Source organism: Propithecus coquereli, unplaced genomic scaffold (assembly GCF_000956105.1).
Source record: "Propithecus coquereli isolate 6110/MARCELLA unplaced genomic scaffold, Pcoq_1.0 Scaffold350, whole genome shotgun sequence".
Lineage (NCBI taxonomy): Eukaryota > Metazoa > Chordata > Mammalia > Primates > Indriidae > Propithecus > Propithecus coquereli.
Genome location: NW_012149175.1, coordinates 746,966 through 774,468, shown reverse-complemented (window position 1 = coordinate 774,468; position 27,503 = coordinate 746,966). Strand labels below are relative to the sequence as shown.

The 27,503-nt window shown below is 35.8% G+C and overlaps 1 protein-coding gene across 2 annotated transcripts in view; it reads left to right on the top strand.

Moving 5' to 3' along the window:
* Nucleotides 1–26,130, top strand: part of KITLG (KIT ligand) — an 83,509-nt gene extending 57,379 nt beyond the window's left edge. The window contains exons 4-10 of one of the 2 annotated variants that reach the window (XM_012651243.1): nucleotides 737–907; nucleotides 3,305–3,461; nucleotides 4,194–4,277; nucleotides 12,462–12,571; nucleotides 13,295–13,362; nucleotides 14,690–14,766; nucleotides 21,756–26,130. In XM_012651243.1, coding sequence (XP_012506697.1) covers nucleotides 737–907; nucleotides 3,305–3,461; nucleotides 4,194–4,277; nucleotides 12,462–12,571; nucleotides 13,295–13,362; nucleotides 14,690–14,729 — 630 coding nt within the window. In that variant the 3' untranslated portion in view covers nucleotides 14,730–14,766; nucleotides 21,756–26,130. The remainder of the gene's footprint in view (nucleotides 1–736; nucleotides 908–3,304; nucleotides 3,462–4,193; nucleotides 4,278–12,461; nucleotides 12,572–13,294; nucleotides 13,363–14,689; nucleotides 14,767–21,755) is intronic. The other variant, XM_012651244.1, reaches the window with a different exon arrangement.
* The last annotated feature ends 1,373 nt before the right edge of the window (nucleotides 26,131–27,503 follow it).

Below are 27,503 nucleotides of genomic sequence, written 5' to 3'. Positions count from 1 at the left end.
CTCAAACTCCTAAGCTCGAGCAATCTTCTCACCTTGGCCTCCCAGAGTGTTAGGATTACAGGCGTTAGCCACTGCACCTGGCCTGAACAAGTTTTTGAACAATAATTTTTGCACAATTAATACCTTTGCGTTTTACACTAGGTCCCACAAATAATGTAGCTGGTCCTGACACCAGGCAAAAGTGTTTCTTCTCTCCAAGACCACATTCCTGCCAAGGCTGTTTTATCTATTTAAAAGCCTTGAAATCTGTCAAGCAGTTTCAAAACATAAGCTATTATTCATCAGTTATTTTATATTCCAGTGAACAAAAAAACTGGAAGTTCCTTGAGGGCTAGGTCTCTCTCCCACAGTAATTATTTTGTGATTCCCTCTGCATCTTTAGCTCTTTTGAGAACACAGTAAGTAAACAATAAATATTCTTCAAGAGAATTAAATTCCATTAATATCTGAACTTTGTCAAGGGTAAGTGTTGGTTCTCTTTTGGCTTAATTTTCTTCCATGGAAGGGCAAAATTTTTTATAATCAAGGCTTTCCTCTGGTCTTTATGCATTTGTAAATTTTGAAACAAGTTATTAGATCTGAGTTAAAGAAGACACAATAATTGACCTGTTCTGTTCTAAGGAAATCCTTTGTCCAGTAGCCAGAGATTGAAACATTGATGGCTTTGAAGAGTACTCTGAGTTTACTGCACTTATTAAAATAGATGCTTTGTCTCCTTTCTCTCAATTTCTTGCAGCCTAGTCATTGCTGGATAAGTGAGATGGTAGTACAATTGTCAGACAGTTTGACTGATCTTCTGGACAAGTTTTCAAATATTTCTGAAGGCTTGAGTAATTATTCTATCATAGACAAACTTGTGAATATAGTGGATGATCTTGTGGAGTGCGTGAAGGAAAACTCATCTAAGGTAACTGTGTTCATTGGGATTGTTTTTTATTACTCCTTTCTAAAACCTATGCACACTGGTGGTATTGGGGATATGGGGCATCTTTATTTGTGAGATTTTGAATTGATAAACTTTGAATTTAAAAATCTTTGTAAGATGAGCACAGAAAACAAGTATTTGTAGTTATACAGTAATACTGAAACGTACAAACTTAAATATTGTCACTTAATATAACAATAAAATTTCTTTATACTACAATATAAAATGGCCCTGTCTTCATCTTTGTTTTTATTTCATAAGAGAATGAGATCCTTAAAAACCCTCCTATTAAGATGTTCATTTAAATGAAAAACTGTATGATGAATGCTTATTCTTGCCCTCTTATCGGTAATCTAATCAACCCATGGGTCATAATAAAGAAGTGCATTTTTGTCTCCTGAAGGTCATTGGATAATTGGTCATAACCAACTTTAAGGATATGGGCATGACAGTACTTTGGCTTCTAAGCATATGGAATAGTCAGTGTACCCCAGAAATTAAGAATGAGATGTTGGGGTTCAGATTCTGGCTCTGTCACCAAAATTAGTTTTATGAACCTAACTTCTTTGTGCCTCACTTTCTTTATGCCTAAAATGGGGGCAATGGCAGAATCCACTCATAGTGTTGACATTAGATGATTTGTGATGAGTACTTTAGCATGGTACCTATCAAAATAAAAGTTAATCAATTTTGACATTATTGTTGTTTATAGCGCTGTGTCTATAATACAATAGAGCTTGGGGAACTTTGGTATAGAGCCTACTGGACTTCTATTAAGTTTAATCCCTAAGTTTGACATAAGATTCTACACCTTAATACCTAAATATTTTTTTCCTCTGTTCCATCCAAATTCCATCTACTCTTTAAGGCCCAATGTCAATCCCATTTGTGCTGTCCAGTCTTGGAATTCTTACCATACTAATAACTTAGTCACTATATTTTATCATTTTTATTTTATTTTATTTTATTTTTTTGAGACAGAGTCTCACTGTGTTGCCCGGGCTAGAGTGCCGTGGCGTCATCGTAGCTCACAGCAACCTCAAACTCCTAAGCTCGAGCAATCTTCTCACCTTGGCCTCCCAGAGTGTTAGGATTACAGGCGTTAGCCACTGCACCTGGCCCATTTTTATTTTTTTACTTTCCAATTTCTGAAGTCAGAATGTATCTTACAATTAATGATATCTTAACATCTCTTTCATATTACTGCTGCAGATAGTGTGCTGATGGCATTCATAGGATATAGAAGTCACAAAAAATAGGGCATATCACACAAGGTGTCACAAAGGAGATAACATATGCATTGGGGCCTTAAAAATGAGTTAGGTGTTCAGTAAATAGCAATGTTGGGAAGAGCATTGCAAATAACGAAGAATGTGCATTTACTAATCATGTGACTTTGGCGGTAACCTAGGAGAATTGCAGATGGTACTTCCCAGTTGCTTTGTAGTGCTTTATATAAGCACTTAGAATACTACACAGTAAGTGATGTATACGTGTTTATTATTATGTGCTTTCCTTTATAATCATCCATTTATGTATCCTGACAGTATAGCTTTGATTTGCTCCTTTGAATTGTATATAAGTTAATCATACTATTTTTATTATTTTGTGACTTGCTTTTTCACTCAGCATTAGGTTTATAAGATGTACTTGGGTGCATATAGCTGTATCCGCCTGGAGGCATGTAGCTGTAGTTAATTCTTTACTGCTTATAGAGTAGTGCATCAATTCAATATACCACTATTTATTAACTTGTTCTTCCGTTGATTGACATAAGGGTTACAGACATTGCTGCTAAGAACTCTCTTGTATGTCTTATGGTGCATAGGTGCAAGAGTTTCACTGGGGTATTTACCTGGGGGTGGATTTCGAGGTCACAGGATGGGCACATGTCCAACCTTACTAGATAATATCAAGTGTGTCCATTTACGTTATACCAGCAGTATATGAGTTCCCTTCACTCTATGTCCTTGCCAACATTTAGTTATCATCAGACGTTTTAATTTGGGGATATTGGAGCATGCACTATGGAGCAGTCTTGTTAAAATCAACATGAATATTTTTAATGAGCATCTCTAAAGAAAAATGTCCCCAGTTTGTTGTCAGGATCATTTCATTGTTATGACATCGTATTCGTTGCACCTTCCCTCCCCTCATTGCTCTGGTCACTAGTTGAGACTCAGACTCAACTTACGATCCTGATAGGATCACTATTCTACACCACCGATTTGAATTATGTACATTAAAACAGCTGTCTAAAAGTGTTTGTTATAAGAGCTCAAATAGTTGAATCTTTGGAGGACATAGTTATAGTCCATTATCTTGTCCTTGATTTTCTATAGACTGTTTGAAAAATATAATTCTGTTTTTTTCTTCTAGAATGTAAAAAAATCATCTAAGAGCCCAGAACCTAGGCGCTTTACTCCTGAAGAATTCTTTCAAATCTTTAATAGATCCATTGATGCCTTCAAGGACTTTATGGTGGCATCTGAAACTAGTGATTGCATTATTTCTTCAACGTTAAGTCCTGAGAAAGGTAAGACATACAAGCATTTCCAGTTCAAATATAAACAGCAAGCTTGAATCTTACCTGCGTAGATAAGAATCTACCTCCAAAACAAATATATGTGTAGCTATAGAAAGATACATGTGTGTATGTCTAAAAAAAAAAAGAAAATATCAATGGCACAAAAGAAACTAATGATTGTAGGTTTGTTGATTTCCAAGCAGAAACAATGTTCATTATTATTTTCAAATTAAGGGACTGTGTGTGAGTAAACAATATCTGAGAAAATCACTCCTATTTTTTCTCATCTAATATTTGCTAGTAATGTAAAATTATATTATTCTTCACCTCCAGTCTTCTTAATGTTCCTTTCTCAAATCTTTTTCCTAAGGATCTAACTCTAAGTCATAAATTCTGATCCTCAATACGGTGACTCTGCATTGAGACTCTTTCCCCACCACTGTATCCCTACAGCACAAAACCTTAATTTCATGACTTTCTTTTTGTTTTTAAATGACAATTTATCATTATTCATATTTATTAGAACATGTATGCAATAAATCTTTTTTCTACAAGGTGACTGTGGTGAATTTCTTAATAAAATAGAATAACAGAACCTAGCATGAAATATATAGGATCTGAATAATCTCAATTTGGGAAGCAGACCTGGCAAGTACTCTGGTATTGCACTTCACCTTTTGGGGACTCTGTGATTCCTATAAATCACCATATAACACTGACACATTATTGCTTTCTATTTAGATTCCAGAGTCAGTGTCACAAAACCATTTATGTTACCCCCTGTTGCAGCCAGCTCCCTTAGGAATGACAGCAGTAGCAGTAATAGTAAGTACACATATGTGATTTAATGCATGCATGGCTCCAGTTAGCATCTATAGGAGTATTGCATGGGCTTTCAAGGAAATTTCTAATTATTACTATTAATACTGTTCTGTTACTGTTTTACTTCTTACGGTCTTCCTGAGATTTAAGATTATAGAATTGAGTTTCCCTAGAGCTTGAGATAATGTTTAGAGAATTGAGCCAATAAATTTTCTGCTAAGGTTATTTTAAATAAGGCATGAAACTAATTTTAGAAATATTATTTACAATATTTTCATTGTAGACATATATTTTGTGTGGAATGTGCCTAACAGGAATGGAATTTTAAAATTGAATGTACAAAGGCTAGTTGTGTAGAATTCCAAGGATACTTTCAGTTTTGTGTGAATCAATATTTACTATAGCTTGTTTGGAAATTTGATGATATTGTTATTTTACTATAAAATTGTATGTTGGAGTAGAGGAGACTATGCTTATTTTCCTGAAATTTCTGCCCTTTTTGGCCAAGAGCAGGGACCCCTGGAAGATTGTCCTCTTTTGAAATCCAGACAAAGGTCATTATAAAGGTTTTGGATTTAGTGAATACCCTCTAGCCTCATGCAAGGTACAGGAAGAAAATGATCATCTTGTGATCTTAGCTAAAAAAGTCATCCCTTAAGATTTATAAATAGGGCACTGTCATTTGTTCAGGAACATAGAAGACCTATCTATAAAAAGGAGTAAGCAATTTTTTATAAATTCACAATAGCCTGTATACAATTTAGAATTTTTAAAAAAATCTCTAAAATACAATTTGTTTCAGAATTTTTGCTACCAAAACCTGAACTGAACTGAGATGCGGCATAGTCTTTATTGATAATACATCAGATCTGAAAAGTTTCAGAAAGGGACTAGGGTCTTACATGTTTGTTAGTCAATTAAGGTCTCTCTTACTAACTATGGCTTTTATTAATATTTTCAAAGAAGCAACTTTTGACTTCTTAAATTCTGTTTATATTTCATTGATTTATAATCTTTATTATTTCTTTCCTTCTACTTACTTTGGATTTAATTTACACAACTTGTTCTAGCCTTTTAAGGTGGAAAAATTAGATCATTTATTTTAAACCATTTTTTCTAACTATAAGCACTTATAGGTATAAATTTCCTTGTAAGCACTGCTTTAGCTGCATCCCACACATTTTTATGTGTTGTGGTTTCGTTATTTTTTTGTGTGTGATTTCATCTTTGATTTATGAGTAATATAAAAAGTAGGTTGTTATCTAATATTTTGGAGTTTTCCTAGATATCTTATAGTTATTGGTTTCTAATGAAATTTTGTTATTGTCATAAAACATACTATATCTCTTTTAAAATGTATTGAGACTTACTTTATGTGTTTTATTCAACTATTAGGTGTAGCATTTCAAATTTGGCCAAAGTAGTTGGCAGTGTTGTTCATATCTTCCATTCCTTATTAAATATTTTGTCTAATTTTTTATCAGTTACTGAAAAGGGGAATTAAAAATCTTTCTTTTTGATTGTGGATTTTTCTGATTCTCATTTTGGATCTGAGTTTTTTGCTTCATATGTTTTGAAGCTCTATTATCACATGATTATACATTTATTACTGTTATGTCTTCTCTGATTAATCAGCCTTTTAATCTTACTGAAATATCCCTCATTACCTCATTACCTCTGGTAGTGTTCTTTGTCTTGAAGTGTATACTTTGTCAATCTTTCTTATGCTTACTGTTTTCATGGTATATCTTTTGCTTTCCTTTATTTTCAACCTATTGTCTTTATTTTTAAAGTATGTCTCTGGTAGACAGCATATAGTTGGGCCTTGCTATTTTACCTAACCTATCTCTGATTTTTCATTAGAGTGTTTCATTCATTTATATTTAATAAATTATTGGTATAGTTGGATTTGGGACTATCATTTTGTTATTTGTTTTTTATTTGTTCCATTTGTTTTTTGATTTCCTTCTTTCTAGCCCTTTTTAGGGTTAAATAATGTTTATGGGGTTTTCTTAGTGTTCCATTTTAATTACTGTTGACTTTTTAACAATACCTTTGTATATTATTTTGTGGTTATATTAGGAATTAAAGCATACATGTTAAATTGTAATATTCTATCTAGAGTTAATATTGTAGCACTTTAGAAAAAAATGTAAGAAGCTTGAAACAGGATGGTTTTACCAATCCATACCCATCTTTTGTATTGTTGTTAACATGTATGTCTACGTAGGTTATAAGCCCCACGATACAGTCTTTGTCTTTTATATGTATCCACACATTTATTATTTCCTGTTCCCTTCGTTCCCTCTTGTAAATCCAAGTTTTCATCTGGTGTTAATTCCTTTCAGGATGAAAAACTCTTTAGTGTTTCTTGTAGTACAGAACTATTGGCAACAAATCCTTTTTCTTTTAATTGGAAAATGTCTTTATTTTGTCTTACATGTAGCAGGTACTTTCTACTGAATATTGAATTATGGGTTAACAGAATTTCTTTTTTCCTTCAGTCCTTTAAAAAATGTCCCTCCATTGTCTTCCTATAGCTATTGTTTTTGAAAAAAGGAAAAAGTAGCCATCATTTGTATTATGTTTTCCCTGAATGTATAAATAGTAGCTCATTTTTTCTTCTGCATTCTTTCAAAATTTTCTCCTTTTTAGCAGTATGACTAGAATATGCCTATGAATGGTTTTCTTTGTATTTATCTTTCTTGGAATTTGTCAAGCTTCTTGGATCTGTAAGTTTGTTTTCCCCCAAATTTGGCCCTAATTTTTTCAAATTTTTTTTTTGCATTTTGTCTCTCCTCTCCTGATTTACTAATCACATATATTTTAGGCAGTCTGATATTGTGTCATAGGTCACAGAAGTTTTGTTCGTTTTTTTAACCTCTTTTCTCTCTGTTCTTCTGAATAATTTCTGCTTGTCTGTTTTCAAGTTCACTGATGTTTTCTTCTACCATCTCTAATCTGCTGAATCTTTTCATTCAGTAAATTTTCTCATTTCGAAATTTATATTTTGTGCTCTAAGATTTTTCATTGATTATTCTTTATATTTTATATTTCTCTGATGAGACTTTCCATCTGCATATTCATTATGATAATATTTTTTCTTTTGTTCTTTAAATATAATTGTAATAGTTGCTCTAAAGTTCTTGTCTCCTAATTTCAACATGTAAGTCATCTCAGGGTTGTTTTCTATTAACTTTTTTTTCTTCCTTGATTATGGGTCACATTTTCTTTTAAATGGTTAGTAATTTTTTGAATCTGTGCTGGATATTATGGATACTACGGCACTGAGTATCTTAGGGATTTTATAGCATTTCTTTAGAGGCTGCTGAATTTTGTTCTGATAAGAGGTTCAGTTACTAGCAGATGAGCTTTATTTTCCCTCCCAGGCTTGCCTTTAAACTTTCTGGGGCACAGGGGGAGAGTGGTCTCATTCCTAAAGCATGGGATTTCTGAGATATCTCTGAACAGCTCAGAAAGTCTCTCCAGTCTTGCTTGTGAGAATGCCCTTGTCCCTCATTGTATGACTGCTAGAGTTTGTTAAGATTACAACTTCCTAAGCGTTGTTTTTGCCAGGTTTTGTGTTGTCTCTCCCTGTGTATGTACAGCTTATTATTCAACTAACAACTTAGGAAGACTTGTCTAGAGATTTCTGGTACTTCTTTTCTGCACAGCTCCCTGCTTGCAAATAATCCAGATCTACAAACTCCAGCCACATCAACCCTGAACTTCAATGTATGACTCCCTATTTCAGTGAGAACATCGAGCCTTTCTTGGACTCTTATGTTCCACACCTCAATCTGAAGGTGCTGCCCAGCCAGAAGAGCTAAAAGCGAGAAAACCAGGGCACTCGTGTGCCTCACTTTGTGTGTCTTGCCTTTCCCAGGAATGACACTGTAATGCTACTTGTTGGCTAATTTCTGAAAATAGCTGCCTCATATAATTTTTCCAGAATTATAATTATTTAGGTTGGGAAGGCTAATCAGCTACTATTGTGGTTGGAAGCAAAAACCTTTCCTACTGACTTTAAAAGACAGATTGGTCCAGACATGCTGGCTCAAGCCTGTAATCCTAGCACTTTGGGAGGCCAAGGCAGGAGGATTGCTTGAGGCCAGGAGTTCAAGACCAGTCCGAGCAAGAGCCAGACCCAGTCTCTACAAAAAGTAGAAAAATTAGCGGGGTGTGGTGGCATGTGCCTGTAGTCCCAGCTACTAAGGAGGCTGAAGCAGGAGAATCACTTGAGCCGAGGATTTTGAGGTTGCTATGAGCTATTGATAACACCACTGCACTCCTGTCTCAAAAAAAAAAAGGACAAACTGAATGTAAAATACCTGTTCAACCCTGTGCCTCTGAGTCTGAGGGTACTTTTTAAATTGCAAGATGAAGGGACAGCTTACTTTTTTGTTTATTTTGTTTCCTTTTTAAAAAAATATGTCTTGCGTTATCAGAAACTTTTGGCTAGGTTATATCACTCATGAATATGCCACTTAGATACCTATGCATAAGACAAGGTTTTGTGGTGCTCACATGCTAAGAAAAATAGATGTAAATAAAATACCCATAGTACAGTATATAATATGTATAATAATAGAATTATATAAATGGTTTTAGGTGTAGCATAAAGGAGGTAAAGACTGGTTTTGGGGAAAAAGGGTTAGAGAAATTTGAAGAAAGCATGCTAGTTTCAGGGATTAGACTCAAAAGCTGGTTATGTCAATCAGAGGACCAGGACATATGAAGACACATTCCAGAGACATGAGTGTATAAGGAAGAGTCATGGGATAATATGCAAACCTACAAGTTATCTAAAGGGAATTATGTTTACAAAGTAATAGTAATATCCTTTATGCAAAGCTAAAAGGATGCTTAGAAGAGTTTAAGTCTGAGATCCTTGCAGACAGTACTTAAATGATACAGAAAGAAATCCTTACATTGACATTACCTTATATATCTTCTAGAAACGCAGTCTTGACTCAGACTGCCTGCACTCACATCCCAGGCAAAATACTTCAACTCTCTTGACTCCTCAGTCAAGTGGAGGATGTGACTCCTTCATTGGATTTCTGTGAGTTTTAAATAAGTTAGTACACGTGTACTTGGAGCCAAACCTGATGTCTAGTAAGAGTTCATCATTAATTATTAGAGCAGTTAGAGGCAAGAAGACTGTGGATCAGTAGTTGTGGCGAGCCTCTAGCAAGCTCTGGGTCTGAGTCAAGGAGGAGGACCCATTTACCTGTTTAGTGAGCACCAAGGGATCCATGTTCACAGGCATGGTGCTCCTAAGCAGACTGTCTCTAAAAAGTTGTTCAGCAAAATGGTAGCATGGTTTTTTGTGTTCTGTATTTTCACAGGTATCAGTTATTAGCAGTCAAACCAACGAGTCAGTTTCCAAGATTTTTGGACAGTGGACGGTTTTAGTAATAATGAGGTAAAAGTAATAGGAGAATAATCCATGAATTGGGGTTACTCAAATCCTATCCAGACGAGCTCCCTCTTCCTGCAAGATCTCTGCAGACAATCTTTACATAAAATCAAAACTTTGTTATCAGTTTGGGCTTTGGCCCCAAATACCCTTCAATATGGGCCTTGAGACGTACAATTCAAATCTCATTGATTCCTGGTCGATAGCTGTGGTGGCAAGCAGTGGAAGTCCTCCCCTGAAGGTGTAAGCAAATCTTTTCTGATAAAGTTGTTTTTCTCCCCCTGCTAGAGGGACAGTAGTATCCCTGATGAACTGAGCCCTGTGCATTAACAAGTGAAATAACAAAAGCGAGGTAACATTGACTGTAGGAGGTGAAGCTCAGTAATATGTGGGCCCTTTCCCATCCAGGTCTTTACTATTCCTCTCCCTCCCTTTCTCCTGTAGGGGGATTGCTGCTGCCACATCCTAGTCAGATTCCAGAACTTTGCATTAGCTCATAGTTTTGAGAGTGGAGCTGCCATAGTAGTTACCGAGCCACCGCACTCTCAGAGAGCAAAGTGCAGACTCCGTAGTAAGGTCTCCCACACAGCTTTGTTTGAGACCCCTCCCTTAGGTGCTGTCCTCCTGCCTGAGAAAGGTTCTGAGTAGCAAATAGCAGAATATCTCACTCTTTAGTAAGCTCCTTCTGCATTTTGCTAGTGAATCTGGTCTTTCCTCTGATCTGAGCAGTGAAATCCAAGACTTGAGTTTGGTCTTTGGGTAAAACAGGAAGAACAGGGTGTTTGGCTGCCTTGATTCCAGGACATCTGGCTGACCGGACATAGTAATGGGAGTTCTCTGTAGCACCATCTTAGCTCATTAGAATTTTCCATTGGGCCTGAGGGACAAAATATCAATAGATTCCTTTGTTCTTACTGTATACATTGATTAGGGCCTCTCGAAGAGGCTGCCTAGTTAAATCTATCATAATTACACACCAGCAATACCAATAGCCAATGGGAGTCACAGCAGGTTGGCCATGAAGGAGAACCACAAATAGCCAAGCTGTTTATTTACAGATAGTGCTATTAAAGTCCTAAAATGGTAGGAATTGCCTGTAACTGTAAATCCACTTTCTCCTAGAAAACACTTTTATAGATGGTAGTTAAATTCCAGACTAGCCCACATAATCTTATATAATCTTGAAGATAGCTGTATTATTGTAATGACAGTATGACTTCAATTATACCAAATTCCATTTTATAACCCAGATTTATTTTGATGAGAAAATTCATGTTGAGCTCCAATTTTAGAGGCCTAAAACATATCTCCCATGGTGCTGTAGAATGTGGGGTGGGCCAGAAGAACTGTTGGTCTTGTCTTATGGAGTCAATTCATAGTTCTGTGAGTGGACAACCCCATTTCCTACAACTGCCTGCTGGGAACCCCCTGTACCCTACGCTACATACCCATCCCTTACTGTTCCCCCCCAACACACACATGCACGTGAGCATACCTGCAAGCATCCTTTCATTGGGGTCTCTTTAGTAACATAGGAATCATAGAATTAGAGAATTTCCTGTTCCCAGTTCACATATGGCGGGGGAACAGGCAATTTCTGTTCTCACTACGTAGAAGTGGTATATAAAATCTGTTTCTTACCTCTCAAGTTAAATCCTTGAGTTTTATTTTTCCCTTGTAAATGTTGATACACTCACAGTGAATCAGTTCTTACATATTATATACTTTAGGTACGTTATATGTTAAATAGGTAATTGTAGGCTGACCCTACAACCCAAATGCTATTGCAAAATTAGCCAGAAGTACTCACTTTACCTTGAATTAGTTTATCTTTTGGTCATCTAATTGTTGGGATTTTTAATTTCTAAATATATTACATCTTCAAAAGAAAATTACAAATTTAACTCTGGCAAACTAGCATGTGTGTGTCAATGTTCCCAAACAGCTAAGTTGTTTTTTGTAAAGAGACATATAGAAAAGCCTGTCAAAATAGGTTTCATGTTAGGAGGGAGAAACCCCTGTGGGAGATCTGTTTTGTTCAATTTGTGAATCATTCTGCTTCTCATGGAAGAGTGAGGCAGGATTGAGGAAGGTGTCTTCTCTCTCACTAAGTTACTTATTTTGACTTACTTCGTATGGGGCGACACTGTGCTTTCACCCGTTCTTTAGCACTAGTCTCAAGCTTTCCAACACGAAGAATGAAAAATCAAACCCTTGGTCCATGACACTTGAATGAGCACCTGGCAAATGTGTATTGAAGATGTGAATGAGGAAACATCCATGATTCTAAGCATGAAATATCTAAAAATGCTATAACTACATGCACACACAATGCTTTGATATTTGCAACAGGCTAAACATAGCTGAATGGATTCAGACCTTGATCCAGGTTGTAAATATCATCTTTAAAATCTCTGGGCATGCTGTCAAGGGTGAAAAAGTGAAAAGACATTAGAAGATAAAGGCATCGGAGATAGATTTGCTTGATAGTATAAATCATGTCTGTGTTCCATATGCATCAGCATTAACCAAGTCAACTCTCTGTCTCTAGAGTTTCTTTTATAAATGTATTCATTTTGGGGAGACTGCATGGACTTTTATTGCCTTGCGAAAACAATACTCAGCAGAAAAACCAACCTCTTCAATAATTTAAACAGATATAGGTCAAGAGTATATTATGGAAACAGTTGGGAACAACCACAGCATATGAGCAAAACCTCTGGAGTGGATCTGCTGCATTCACCACTGTGTTTTTTAAATTATAGGGAAGGCCGTAAATCCCATCGGAGACTCTAGCCTACAATGGGCAGCCATGACATTGCCAGCTTTCTTTTCTCTTATAATTGGCTTTGCTTTTGGAGCCTTATACTGGAAGGTAAGTGTTGCTATTGCTTTTTGTTTATGTATTCATTTTGCTCTTGATCAAGCAACTTTATGTATTTATTTGTTCATGCTATATTTACATAAATGATTAACAAACAAACTTTCTGTTTCTGAGAAAGGATCCTATTAAGAAAATAATGGGTCCTACCTTAACTGACAGTCTGAACAAAATTTAAATTTAAGAAAGGTTCCCTCCATTTCCTTGTTGTGTCTGGAGACTATCCCTGTATACAGCTAAAAATCTATCCACATGTAAGAATTGGGAACTGGTTTTAATAGCCTGAACTAAATATAAAAGGAAATAAAAGCTGCTAAAAATCATACGATGTGCTTGAAAGTCGAATAGAAATGCCATTTGTATTATCTGGTATTTGAGATTTCTACTCATTTGTCCTCTTATTGGGGACATTCTTATTGAAGCCTCTCTAAAATTTTAAAATGTGCTAAATCATCGCAACTCAGCTTTCTGAAATGTCTTTGGAATTTGATCTCTATTTAAATCTGTCAGTTTGTTATTCAACATCCTAAAAATGTTCAGTAATACCATGCAGTTTTCATGCTTTTTTACTACAAAATTATTTTGCATGCTGCATGTTGGGAAAAAACCTATATTGGAGTTATTGACATAAAAGAAAAAAGTGGGGACCACTTACCTATTAAATATTATAACTATTCACTAATATTTTTACAACATATTTCATTGTTCTTTTCCCAGAAGAAACAGCCAAATCTTTCAAGGGCAGTTGAAAATATACAGATTAATGAAGAGGATAATGAGATAAGGTATTTTGTTTTGCTCAATGTGTGCGTAAATGGGCCTGACATTGGCATTTCTCACATGTGCACATGACCATAATGTCTTTAAGTTGTTCACTCCCATGATGGCAGCTGACAACCTGTGAGTTCCACCTCTCCATTCCTGCTTCTGACCTCTGACTCTCTCTTCACTCCTGCATCTCCATTTACCTGTAGAATACCTTCACACAACTATCTTCATGATTCTTCTTAGGGTATCGAAAGGGGTCACCTCTGCTTTCTTTATTTCTGTAAGCCACAGAATCTTGCTCAGACTCCTGGTGATGGAGCTCTGGAGGCATGTTTGCTTATGTCCCTTTTCCACACTATTATCAAAACATACTGATTCATTTCTCAGAGTCTCTTTCCAAGCTCAGTTCTTTGGTAACAGTCATTATCATCATGTATGTCTTTATGATCTCGAGTTGTCACCATGGATCTTTTCTGTAGACCTTCTAATCTCAACCTTTGCCACATCCTTCCTTAACACATTAACTGCCATGTAAGCTGTATTTAACTCACGCTAGTTTTGAGCCCAGGGAATTGTGAAGCATATGTAACTCACATCCCTCTACCTTGGGAGCCACAAGAACTATTTTTCGAGTTGCATATAACTCACTCATGGAAAACAATAAAAAATAACAAATTTTTCATTAAGTAAGAAAGGATTGTTTTGTTTTCAAAGTTTTTATTGTTTTCATAATAAAACACTTTGGCCCCAAGGAAACAAATTTTTTTTTCTGGTGTGGCAGTCAATGTGTTAAACCCTGGTTCATAGTGTTACTTCCTATTCAAGATACATTCAGCAATTTTCTCTTATATACGTAATATATTCTTTTACATCACTGTGACTTTCAGAGCCCTTAACTTTTCTTAATATAGTCGTTATTTTCTCCAAAACCAAATTTCAGATGCTTTTCCATTTGCTGTCACTGGCCCTCATTACTTTCTTACCTTACCCCATATTGCCCTGCACTCATATTTTCATTTACGTTTGGTTATAATTTTAATTTGGCATGTTACTTTCTCTCATATCATGCCTAAATGTATACATAGACCTATACAAAGAGAATATTAGCATGTTTAATGTGTGCATATGCATAGAGACTTTTTAAAACTACCTGGAAAGACTGTATTGAGACAGATAAATTTTTTTCTTACCTACAGTAACTTTTATGAAGGTTAGTTTCCCCTTCAATTTTGCAATCTTTGCTACTGTATTTACAGAAACATTGCCTTTTACAATGGCCAGATCATGGTGTACTTCAGAATCTCTGTCCAAAAGCAAATAAGCATTTTTATTATTATTTTTCAGTATGTTGCAAGAAAAAGAGAGAGAGTTTCAAGAAGTGTAATTGTGGCTTGTATCAACACTGTTACTTTCGTACATTGGTAAGTTTTTAGAATTCAAATTGAAATATTTAGCAAGAACTATACAGCACCTTAGATGCCAAAATTTAGAAACAAATTTCATTATTAAGTCTTCTTTCAAGCAGATGTCAGTATGTTAATGGAAGTTGTTACACAGCTGACTCGTGTATATCTAATTCATTGTGCATTCTCCAGCTTTGAAAGGTAAGCAGTGCCAGTGTGATTCGTGGCTTCATCTTGTGTGGGAGACAGATAAAACCTTAACAGTTGAGTATTTACTTGGACTATTTTTGAGGCCCATAAAATAAATTAGGCAAGGGGAATAGAGCTAATTAGGACTAAAATAAAATATTATTAACAGGAGAAAAGTATATAAAACCAATTTTGTTCAGGTGTGACTACCATAACATGACAGTATCCCATTTGCTAGATGCTCACACAAGAGAAAACCAAAAATGTTTCCCTGCCCATTTTAAGGAAAAGGAGATAAGGTCAAAATATCTCACATTCAGAAGTGTAAAATTGTCACGGTCAGGTGCCACCTGCCACTTGACTGGTGATCATTATGCCTCACCCCGGGCCAGAGCCCAGGCTGCACTGAATATAACCAGTGGCAGATACGTGTTGTGATTGTGTGAGTCTGTGGAAGGATTGTGAGAGAAAGGAGAGAAAGACGTGGCTAGAAGATACTGGTGGTCATTTCCTCCTGTCCTATCTATTTTGTACTCTCCCTCACTTTGACTTCTGCTAACCATCTGTTAATTTTGTTATTGCTCATGGAATCCTGCATGCATTTACCACAGTGGCATGTGAATGTTCTCTCTTCCCAATTCTTCAATTCTTCCATGCATTCCCTCAGCAGAGGATTATTTACTCTCCTAGTTTATTAGAGATGGGGTCTGTGGTGAGTTCTTCCTTTTCCTCACAGGTCACCATCCTTCCAGCTTTCCCCTCTGCCCCAGATTCGGAGATTTATCTCTAGACTGAGTCTTCCTCGCAAGAGCTGGGTCATAGGGTGTCTTGCCTTCCCTGGCAGCTCACTTTTATAGTTTTAGAACATCATGTTTCACTAACCCAATATAACATGATATAATAATTATGTAGCATATTTCTCTAACTCTTTAACTCTTTAATCCTGTTATTCCACAGACTTTGTTACTTTTGCCTTAAATCATACCCTTGAAAACCATATTCCCAGCATGAATAGCACCTCTTTTTCTTTTTGCTCCCCCATCCCAGCTTTTATCTATGCTCATTCCTCCTGTCAAGTACTGTAAGTGGACAGACCCTTCACTCAACCTTTTTATTTTTTATTTTTTGGAGACAGAGTCTTGCTCTGTTGCTCTGGATTGCAGGGGTGTGATCATAGCTCACTGTGACCTCAAACTCCTGAGCTCAAGTGATCCTCCTGCCTCAGTCTCCAGAGTAGCTGGGACTACAGGTGCACACTGACATGCCTGGCTAAATTTTTTATTATCATTATTATTATTATTATTTTGGTAGAGTCTGTGTCTTGCTGTTGCCCAGGCTGATCTCAAACTTTTGGCCTCAAGCAATCTTCCTTCCCCAGCCTCTCAAAGTGCTGGGATTACAGGCATGAACCATCATGTCTAGCCTCAACCCTTTTTATTTTCTGGAGCAATATTGCGCAAGCTGAAGTCATTGTTTTTCCTGGAAACTCATTTCTCTGCCTTTTGGCCCCAGGATAAATTTCACCAATTTTTTTTTTTCTAACAGCCATTTCAGTTCCCTTAAGCCAGACATCCACAAACCACACATTAAATGGTTAACTGAGCCTTAAATGCTCAAGTAATGTCCTCTGTTGTTTGGTTTTGGATGGCATTGCTGGGATCCTTTATTGGCACATAGGTCTTTAACCATGTGGTTTTAATCATGGCATTTGTCCAGTGACATTTGGAGAGTGGATTAGGATGGGGAAACCCAGGCACTTGTTTAGGAGGCAAAAAGATGGCATTTTATGTCTACCAGTCAGTTAACATTCAAGGACAGGGGCAGAATCTGTCTGGTTCTTGCTGTATCCCCAGCACCTAACTCGTTGCCTGTGCATTATAGGCTCTCAATACATGCATATTGAATGAGAGGCTGGGTGAAGGAATCAGCCCTAAATAAACATTTAACCAAATGGCAAAGAAGATAGTTCTTCTGAAGTAGGGTTTGTTTTCATCGTATGTGTATGTGTGTGTGTTTTTGCTAGTTTGGATCAATGGGACATCAAGGTGTGCACATCAAGGGGGAATATATTCACAAGGGAAATCTACTATTAATTTATTTTTCTTCAAGTATGGAATATTGCTAATGTATAAAATGAATCACATTAGTCAGGTTAAAGAAGCACGTAACTGTTCAGAAATAAACTCATCACACTTATAGAGCAGTCGGTGTGAAATGGATACTGGAATGAACAAAGAAGCGACTAATTCTCCTTCACGGAGTGCCTTACTCACGTCTGCACAGCCCTCTCAAGGCTCAGCTCGGATACTACCGCCTCTAAAAAGCTGACTGCCCAGGAGAAAATGATCTCTATTTGTGGACTTCTAATTACGTATCATATGACCCTTGGTAGGACATCACAGTTACTTAAACAAACATTTCATGTCCTTTTCAAAACCAGAAGCTCTTAGAGGACAGGATCTGTTTCTGAATTTCATTTTGGAACTCTCCCAAACTATATCACTTATACTTTGCACATATAAATACTGAATAAATATTTATAGAATAAATGGAGAGATAAATGAATACCTTGGAGAACTGCAGCAATGTCAGAATAAAATTTATGTAGGTAAAAATAGAAATAAACTTGCATATATGTATGAGTAAATCAGAATTCAAATGCAGAGGGAAAAGTAGGGAAAGAGAAGGAAAAGAGCCAGCTCATCACGAAAAATCTACAAACTCCCAGGTCAAAATGTGTATATTATATTTGTAATTATTTATTGACCACCCATTGTATGGAGTAAGCCTTAGACTTGGTCCCATACCAGCAGAGCTTCAGAACCCTCCAAGGAACTCTAAGTCTAGTTGGAGGAGAGGTGTGTGGTAGAGGGAAAGGTTTGAGAGAACAGTCTATGATGTAGTAGGAGAGGAAATCTTCCAAAAGATAAGAATAACAGTAGTAAAAAGTACCGAGATAGAAATGAAATGAAGAGTTGTAATTATACATTCTAAAAAAATAGATATAATTTGGATTATAATCATTTTTTGGTTTGCAAGAAAGGGGAAAATACAGGGAATGACTCAGATTTATGGCAAGAATTTCTCCCTGAAATGGAAGTTTAACCAACTAAAACAAATTAAATCAAGACAAATATTGGAACACTACAATATAGAACATATGGAATAGCTCCCTGAAGGAAATAACCTATAATTTGGAAATGAAGAGAAGTAAGGAGGGTTTAATAGTTTAAATACAAGGAAAGAACATGGAAGGAAGGAAGGAAGGAAGGAAGGAATACAAGTAATGAACTAGAAACAAAAGAAGTTGCACCTAAGAAAAAATATACTAAAGTTGTGTTTGTTTAACATCACTCATGAGAACAGCTATGTGAAAAGCTAAAAATCCACTGAGTCACTTAGCTGATGCCAGGTATCCATATGCGGCATCCTGCAAGAACTGTTCATGTGTTGGGGTTGTGTATAGCACAGATTAAGAGAAATAAATATAGATAAATTATATTAAAAGCTTTATTTATGTTTGTACATTATGGTAAAATTTTGCTCTTTACTCTTCCCACACATGTGATTCCAGCAAACTCTAGGAGGTGCATTGGTGGATGCAAAGCTTAATATAACCTAGTTCTGTCCTTAAATTGCTTATAGCCTACAAAAGGAAATAAGACATATGCATAATGACCAATTTTAAAAAGTAAACTAAAAGTTTCCAAAGTTTAAAAAGCAACAAAAGATGCTGAAATAAAAAAACAACAACAACAACAAAAAAGCAACAAAAGGTGCTTGCAAAGAAAATGCAGTAAGAGATCAAAGTTGGGGCCACTGCATGTAGCAGTGTAAGATGTGAGCTCAGTACAGCTCTCCACGTTGGTGTGGATGGCATCTCTTAGAATTGCCATGCACACCCATGTGCAATTGCCTTATCTGAAGAGAAAGAGAAATCACTAGCAATAGTAGAAAGGCTTTGCTTTCTAGGTGATATAGGTGGCATTTGTACTGAGCTAGATCTTTACTGCAAATGGCGTAAACTAAGTCAAGAAGGCACCAAAGTATAAACTGTAATATATTCAAGACTCAGTTTGTACAGTGCGATTCTAGTGGAAGTCATATGTAAAAGGTTAAAATGCTGAGAAGAAAGAATGAGCATCAGTTTAAAAAAACCTTTGAATTCCAGGAACAAGACTCAAACTCCCTTGGGTAATGTTGAGGGGGTATAGAAAAGACATGGGTGATACAATCAAAGCAAAGGTTTAGGGAAACTAATCAGGTGTTGGTGTGGCCAGATGGATGGCAGTGATTAACTAGAGAAAGGGAGTCCACCTATGAGGCCAGTCTTGCAATAACAAGTCAGAGGATGACAACTCAGCTAGGGCCAGGGCCTAGACCACTTTGGAGCATTGCAGTAAAAGACTCAACAAATCCAATTTATTGATGGGTTGTAAAGCTTGGCATCACAGGCAGTACTCAAGGATGATTTGGAGCCTGTGAGGCTTACCAGATGTCTATGCCATTAAAAGAAAATGGGAAGTCAGGAAAAGGAACTGTTGGTAAATATTATTGGAACTGACCAGTGACCAAATATGTTAGACTTTGGAAAATAGTCAGGGCTAGAAATAAATGATTTGAAATTTGAGAATCATCTACAAATAATCTTAACTGAGACCTTGGAAGAAAGACTGCTTAGTCACAGAGAAGGCCCAGTCTGGTTGTTAGTTAATAGCATGGGTTTGTAGACACTCAGCAGTTTATTGACTTACCCCAGCATGGTAAATGTATAAAGCATTCTCATTATACTTAGGCTTGTGGAGAGATTCGTAAAAGAAACACAAACTAGAAGTTTCCTGTATATCTGAGCTAAGGCAAAAGAAAATAGATCTGAGAATTAGAATAAGGAAAGCTTGGAAATTTAGGCCACAGAGCTTTGGGTAATGGTTGTTTACCAAATGGCAAGATCTGTGATTCTTTACCAGATATTTCCTAATAATTTCTGAAGATTTGGAAGTTTTGTTTCTGAGATTTTTTTTTTCTGTAGACCCTTTGTGAGGCAGAGGACTAAAAGGAATTAGACATAGGTTCAAGCCTTGGCTCTGCGACTTAACTAGCTGTAGAATCCTGTATGAGTCAGGTCATGTCCTTTAACCTCTGGTTTTTCATATGTAATGAAGGGATAATAATATTCACTCCTCTTATTTTGTGAGGTCGTTGTAAGAATCCAGGGTATCATTATAAAAATTGTAGTTTTGTTCAACGGGAAAACAGTGTCGTCCTTCAAGTTTATTTTCTTTCTAAGTGACCCAGGGGCAAAATCAAAAATAGATTTCCAATTTCGCTTCTCTACATTTAATGCTCTGCATTAAGCTTAGAATTTGAAATTATTCATAGTTTTTAAAAAACTTCTCTTGCTTTTTGTGATTCCCTTTTGCTTTTCTAACCATGCTGTATTTTTAAAATATCTTCTGTATATTTTGGATTTCTGAAGTTTTCTCTTACTATCTCTTAATTCTTTTGTTCTGGATTTAATTCTGCTCTCTTAAATACAGGTTCTCTAATTTCTAGAGTCCTCTGGTAAATTGTTATGTAATATAATTTTTAATATATTACATTTAGAGAGACTGGAAAAAATACTACAATTCTTATTACTCACACGATGGAATTTTATAGATTACATAATGATCTCAATGTTTTAAAACCAGTGCTCTGTGATTCTGGGATTGATAAAGAAGGACAAAAGTAGGGAAAGGGACCAAGCAGGGAAAAAGAAAAATGCAAAACATACATTTATTTAGGGGCTGCGATTGAAGATAGAATGATGATACTGTCTATAATTTTTAAGAAGTACATAAGGAAGTACAAATACTTTACTGGGAAGCTGAAACATCAGAAATCTCAGTGGTTCAATATCAGCACTGGAGGACTAAAACAAAGTATGGCTTTCATGCCTCAACAAGTACAGTAAGCTGTGCTGAGGCCAAATGAACCTTGCCGGAGACTTTGTCAGGATGTGGTGCCAGGATTTCAGTCTGTCTTTTTTTTTTTTTTTTGGCTGGAAGTATTGAATGAAATCTTACGGCTGCTATTTCCTCAACTGGGAGAAACAATTGCTAGAACCTAGCGAGGCAGTCAAGGTCCTGGAATTGCTCGGTGGCCATGTGAAGCTATTAATGCAAATAATGTTGGTGGCTTCTGATCAGCTTCTCCTCTTGTCCCAAGTATCTTTTTCATGCTCCTCCATCAATCTCTACTTCTTCATTCTCTTCTCTCTAGACACTGCCTTGTCTTTCAACTCTTCTCCTCTCACCACCTGTCTACTACCTTTCATAGCCTTGCTAGAGAAATTTAAGACGAAATAGGTTGATAACCCTCTTATCGCAAACTGAGATCGTTGGTGGAATGTCTGGGAGTAAGAAATGCATTCATTCATTCATGTAAGAATGCATTCGTTCATGCATTCTTAGATTCAAGAAATACTTACTGAGTCTATTATGTGGCAAGCACTGCTACACGAGTGGAGGTACAACAGTAAAAAAAGATAGACAAAGCTCCCTTTCTTCATGGAGCTTATATTCTAATAGGGGAAGATAGACAGTAAACAGTAAGTAAGATCATTTCACATAATGTTAAGTGTTACCAGGGAGATCATAGAATGTGAGTCATAATTTCATCTTAGAAAACATTCACCAAGTTCTTTTAGGCTATGTAAGTGAAACATGCATTGTAAATCTGTTGCTCATTCTGTGGTCTTGTATGAATTCAGTTACTGAGAATGGAAAAAAGGCAGAAAGCAGACACGCCATAATCTCTCCTTTTTCCTTCCTCTCTAGGCTGGTAACAGTTCATGTTTGCTTCATAAATGAAGCAGCTTTAAACAAATTCATATTCTGTCTGGAGTGACAGACTGCATCTTTATCTGTTCTTGCTACCCATGACTTTATATGGATGATTAAGAAATTGGAACAGAGTGTTTTACTGTGAAACTGGCACTGAATTAATCATCTATAAAGAAGAACTTGCATGGAGCAAGACTCTATTTTAAGGACCTGGGGGACTGGTGGTCTCGTGTAGAACTTGGAACTGATGTTGGAAGAGAAAGCACGTGTGTCAGACTGCACGCACCATTTGCATGGCTCCAGAAATGTCTAAAATGCTGAAAAACCACCTAGCTTTATTCTTCAGATACAACCTGCAGCCTGTAGTTATCCTGGTCCCTGCAACTAGATTTCAGCCTGCATAGTAGGGATAATAATTTTTCTTGAAGGGATCTAGAAAATAAATTTAAAACTCAGTAGCATCAGCCACTGTATGGCGTAGAAAGCAGTGGGAACTAAGTGATTGGAGTTGGCAACACGTCAGCATTGTAGTTGCTGATTAACGATATGAGTCTCGATCTCTTCCTGATGTAAACCATGCTCACCCATATCCCACTAAACAAATGGACACGGCTGCCTGGTTCTATCCATGCCGGGGAGCCAGTTACTGAATTACACCTTGGCACAGGGGAGATTCTCTGAAAGAGTCATCGCAGGAAGAAGCTGTGAATACTGAACAGCAGAACAGTCTACTGAAAAGGACATTTGGCACCCCTGAGGAAGTCTGCCTGTTCCCTTGGCCACTATAGAACTATAGAGTGTATAAATCATGTTTGCAAAATATGTTATGACATGTTTATATTCGAAAACTATTACTGAGCTATGTAAAGGGACTTAGGAGAAAATGCTGAATGTAAGAGGGTCCCATTTTCAATTTCCACCATGGGAAATAATAAAAATAAATTATGATATTTAGTATCTAAGGTTAGAAAACCACACCCACATGCTAATATGGGTGTTGAAAAAAACTGGGTTACTTGGCTTTTACAGGAACGCAAGGAATCGGGAGACTTTAGTTATTTATAGTATAATCACCATTATCTCTTTAAAGGAACCATTTATTTAAAATCAGGCACTCTATATTATTAAGGTTTATAAATTAAAAATAAAAAGAAAGCTTTATGTAGTTATGCATGTCAGTTTGCTATTTAAAATGTGTGACAGCATTTGTCACATTAAGAGTAAATTTGGCAGGAATTCCTAAGATGGACACTGTACTTTTAAACTAGAACTTGTAAAACATTATGTGATATCCCTTGCCAATTTTTTTTGATAGTGAAAGGAACATCTGACTAAAGTCAAAGAATGATTTTTTTTTTTTTTGGTTTATTCTGTTGAAGGTTCTTTTAACATGTAACATGTCAGGAATGTACACCTAAAGGAATTCAAAGCTCTCCATTCTAATTTAATCTTTGTGATATTATTATTGCCATGTACAACCATAAGATGGCAATTTTCAATACAGTAATACAAAAGGGCATGAAAAACTGACTTCTAGCTTTCCTTTAATTTTAAAAGTCCAAGAATTTCTAGTATAGCTGGATTTTAGCTTAAGTTCAAAGCTAATCCAAACCAACTCCAATAAGAGTGGCCTTTGCTCTTTTTTATACCAAAGAGCCAAGATAATGTGCTGTGGTTCCTTAAACACTAGTCGTTTCTCTAAGACACAACCCAGGTGCTTTGGGAAGCCACATTAACTTGTTCAGGCCCTCCGATATCCCATGGTACAATTGATTAGTAATAAAACCAGAGATCAGTTTAATTGCTGAAAGGTCCTGTGTCAGTGTATGGCACTGATTGTTTTGAAGAATAAAGACATAGATTAATTGGAGTTATGTGTGTAGGTTATGTATAGATTGAGAAGTCTGATACTTCTCAATCTAATGGTTTGATTTCTTTAACCAATGGTTTCAATTTACTTGGGCATATGAAAATGCTGTTTAATACACTTGAGAGTACAATAAATGTACTTTGTTCTCAAAGCTAGTAGCTGAGTTTTAACACCCAAGGACATGGTCTTAACCAGTGGAGTTAAATAAACAAGTTCAGTAAGTTATGAAATCTGACATGATAGGGGAGGGGAGATGTGTCCTGCCTATTAAATATATTGGTTCATTGCCAATTTTTAAAATTCAATAAAGTGCATGAACAATAGAAAAATGCTGAACATTATTTTGGATGCTAACTGCTTGGACATTAACTATGTCATATCTGCTTTGAGATAAATATAAACATATATATATTTGCTTATTTTATCCCAGATGTGTTCTGAATATCCTTCATAAATCATGGAAAACTCACAGCTGAGATAGTAAACCATGAAATCTCCTTTTCAATTGGTGCCATGTATCTGATTGTTCTCTCTTGCAATGTTTCAAAATCACCTTTTAAAATGATCTCAGAAGTCTATAGATTCTAAATTATACTGAAAGCTTTGTTTCTCCCTCTTTGGTAGAAACCAAGTCTGTAAAGAAACTGGCTCTGTGATAAATGATGCCTGCCTGGTGATCTCAAAGTTTTCCTGGATATTGTATTATAATCTAACATGCTTACCACACTGCCGATTTTTAATGAGTCAAAGGCAAATTGATTTTTTCAATATGATAATAGAACAAGTAACCTATACTCTGAAAAAGGATTACAGATGTGAAAAATAACAATATATGAAAAAGTGTGTGTACATAATGAAGTATTTCTTTTTAGTTAAGAATTAAGTACATTTCATTGAGCATTAAAGTACTTTGGAGAAACTTTGTGGCACATTTTAGTACTCCAATTGAAGTTGTAAATGAACAGAAAAATCCATTCAGAAATCATGGATTTTTTTAAATGTTTTTCTGCAGCTAAGTTTAATTCCAATATGGGGATTTTAGCCATTCCATATCTAGTCTTCTTTAAGAAATATATTCTTCAAAAAGGCATTTTGACATAGTGGGATGGATGTTGGGAAATATTATCAGAAACCTCCAACTGTCATTTACTCATATGGTAAATCACGTCCCCTCTTTGGATCTCAATTTTTTATTTATCTGTATGGTAAACTCGGAATACACTCTTTAGGGGTGAGCCCTGTTTCTATATGACTGACAAAGAAGATAAAATAGAGCTGAAACTATCCCATGCAAAATATTCAAATCTACTCCTGTGAATAAGTATCTTGACCATAAAAAGTTGTTGATGTTCTTGTTTCTAATGTAAATAGGGTCCATTAGTAAAAGTGAAATTCAGTCTCCAGTAGTGTGAATTGGAAAACCATTTACACAAGAGATGGCTTTTTCCTTTGCTTAAATAAACGTTTTGGATCACCTCTGAAGAATGAAAACCAGTAGTACCTTTTATTCATTTTAGCCAAGACGAGATACTGTAAGATGTGTGTAACATTTGGAAATGAACCAAATTAAGCATTTAAATGTTCTCATTTTATTGAAAGCTAATGTAAGACATTCATAAAGTTTTTGAATGCCAGAAGATATATTAGAACCTATTTATAAAGGGGTAATCCACAAATTACATTTTAAAATTGGAAAGTGGGATAAGAATTTTAAAGTAAGCCAGCTTATCCTTGAAACAATATTATTTTGAAATTGACTTTAAGATAGAACCATTCAGATAGAAATTCTAATTAGTTCATTTGTGGAATTTGATCACACAATTCATGGTGTTGGTGTTTTCCATTAACTAGTCTTGAAATGCCTTTATTTGTAAAGATCAAGTAACAGTTTCTTTTCATAACAAGGTGTTGTTTCAGAAATAATCCATATTCATGTGGATATTTATGATCCTAAAATGTTTGCTAAGCATTATAAATTTATTTATAACTGCCATCTCCAATTACATCCTTATGATGTTTTTTAAAAAATAAAATTAAGATAATTATTTATACTAAAAACCATGGTGTTTTCAAATACTTGATTTCTGAGTTACAAGACTCACTAAATACAATTTTTCAATCAAAATATCCTATTCTCCTATATTCTAAGGATTAGTATGTGATTATAGTGTCTACTTGTCACCATTTTTAAATCAATGGACTTGAAAAGTATTCATTTAGATGGATGCACAGTATATATATCCCTAGTTCAGTCATAGATTGGAGTTTGCATATCGTAATGTAAATGTATGTCAACACTATTCTAAATAGTTTTATTACAACTGAAGTTTAATTAAATAAAAAAGGTTGTAAAATGTGATGTGTATGTGTATATACTGTATGTGTACTTTTTAAAATAGGTATATGTCCTGACCCCTTTTTTATACAGGTTTGAATTTGAAATTACATTATATATACATATACTTTATTGTTCTAAATAAAGAATTTTATGCACTCTCATAAATTTGCCCTGTCATTTGAGATCTTAAGATTATCACATATGTTCACAACATCGTTAAACATTTGATAAGCTAAAATCAAATTTTTCTATGGAAACTTTTTATCATCAATCTAGATTTTGTTGAAATATGGACACAAGGGGATAAGCAGTAATTTTAATTCAATACGTATTTATTGATCACCAAAATAAGTCAAAGAAGATGAATTAACATATTGTTTGCTCTCAAGAGGTTTATAATTTAGTTGGGGAAGATGGGAGAAGTATTCACGCTGCAATAACTACGTATGTGCAAAACTAAGGTCTAGTTCATGCACTTAGGACATGAGGAAAGGGGAGATGGATACAGAACAGGGAGGATCATGGAGAATTTGGTGTTTGGGCTAAGACTTCGAAGGATGAGACAAATTTTGATAGAGAGTGAGAACTATGCCCAGTCTGAGCAGCATTCTCCAAAGTAACAAGTTGTAAAATTTCTCAGTTTATTTCACCAAATCAGACAGGTACGTTCTTAGCATATGCTGTGTAAAGAGAGAGAGACAGAGAGATGAGACCAGACCCTTGGATGCCACAACAGGGAGTGCAGATGCTATTATTAGGGTCCACAAGAAGCCACTGCATGTTTCTGAGAAGAGGAGTGGCAAGAAGATCAAACCCCATTATGGCTTCTGTGGTTTAAGCAGTAAATAATCATCCCACTTAAGCCCTGGTCAGTGTTTGGCTTGAGACCACATCCCCCAGCCTTACTACACCACACATTCACTTCCCATTTCTCTTCAGAATGTGCTGATTCTCCTTCCTCTGCCCATCCTTGATCTTGCCATCTTCCACCAACCAATACAAACCTAGATGACTATAATAGCCTCCTAACTGATAATACTCCTCCACTTTTGCCCTTTTCCAATCAGTTAATCACATTATAGGGGATATTATGTAGAAATCTAATGACATTTTTCTTGGGTTATAACACTTTGGCTTCTCATTCTTTTCAAGATAAAGCCCTAAATCCTCAACATGCCTTAGAAGGCCCTCCTTAGGCCATCTCATAATTTTTTTCTTGGATTGTTAATTGTCTTCTTCTTTGTCATAAACAACATAAGGGCTGGGCCCATGAATACTTAACATCACTGCATTCCTCAAATTTAGTGCACATGATAATTTGTGGGATTGAAACAAAATTTGATCTATTTAGCCATCTCCTATTGTGCTATCTGATAAGGTATTTCTTAAAACTTTTTATTATAGGCAATTTGAAATATATGCAAAGGTAGACAGGACAGTGTAATAAACTCCCATGTAACCATAACCCTGCTTCAACCTTACTCAATTGCTGAATAATCCTGCTTAATTTAAACCCCCTACCTATTCCCCTTAT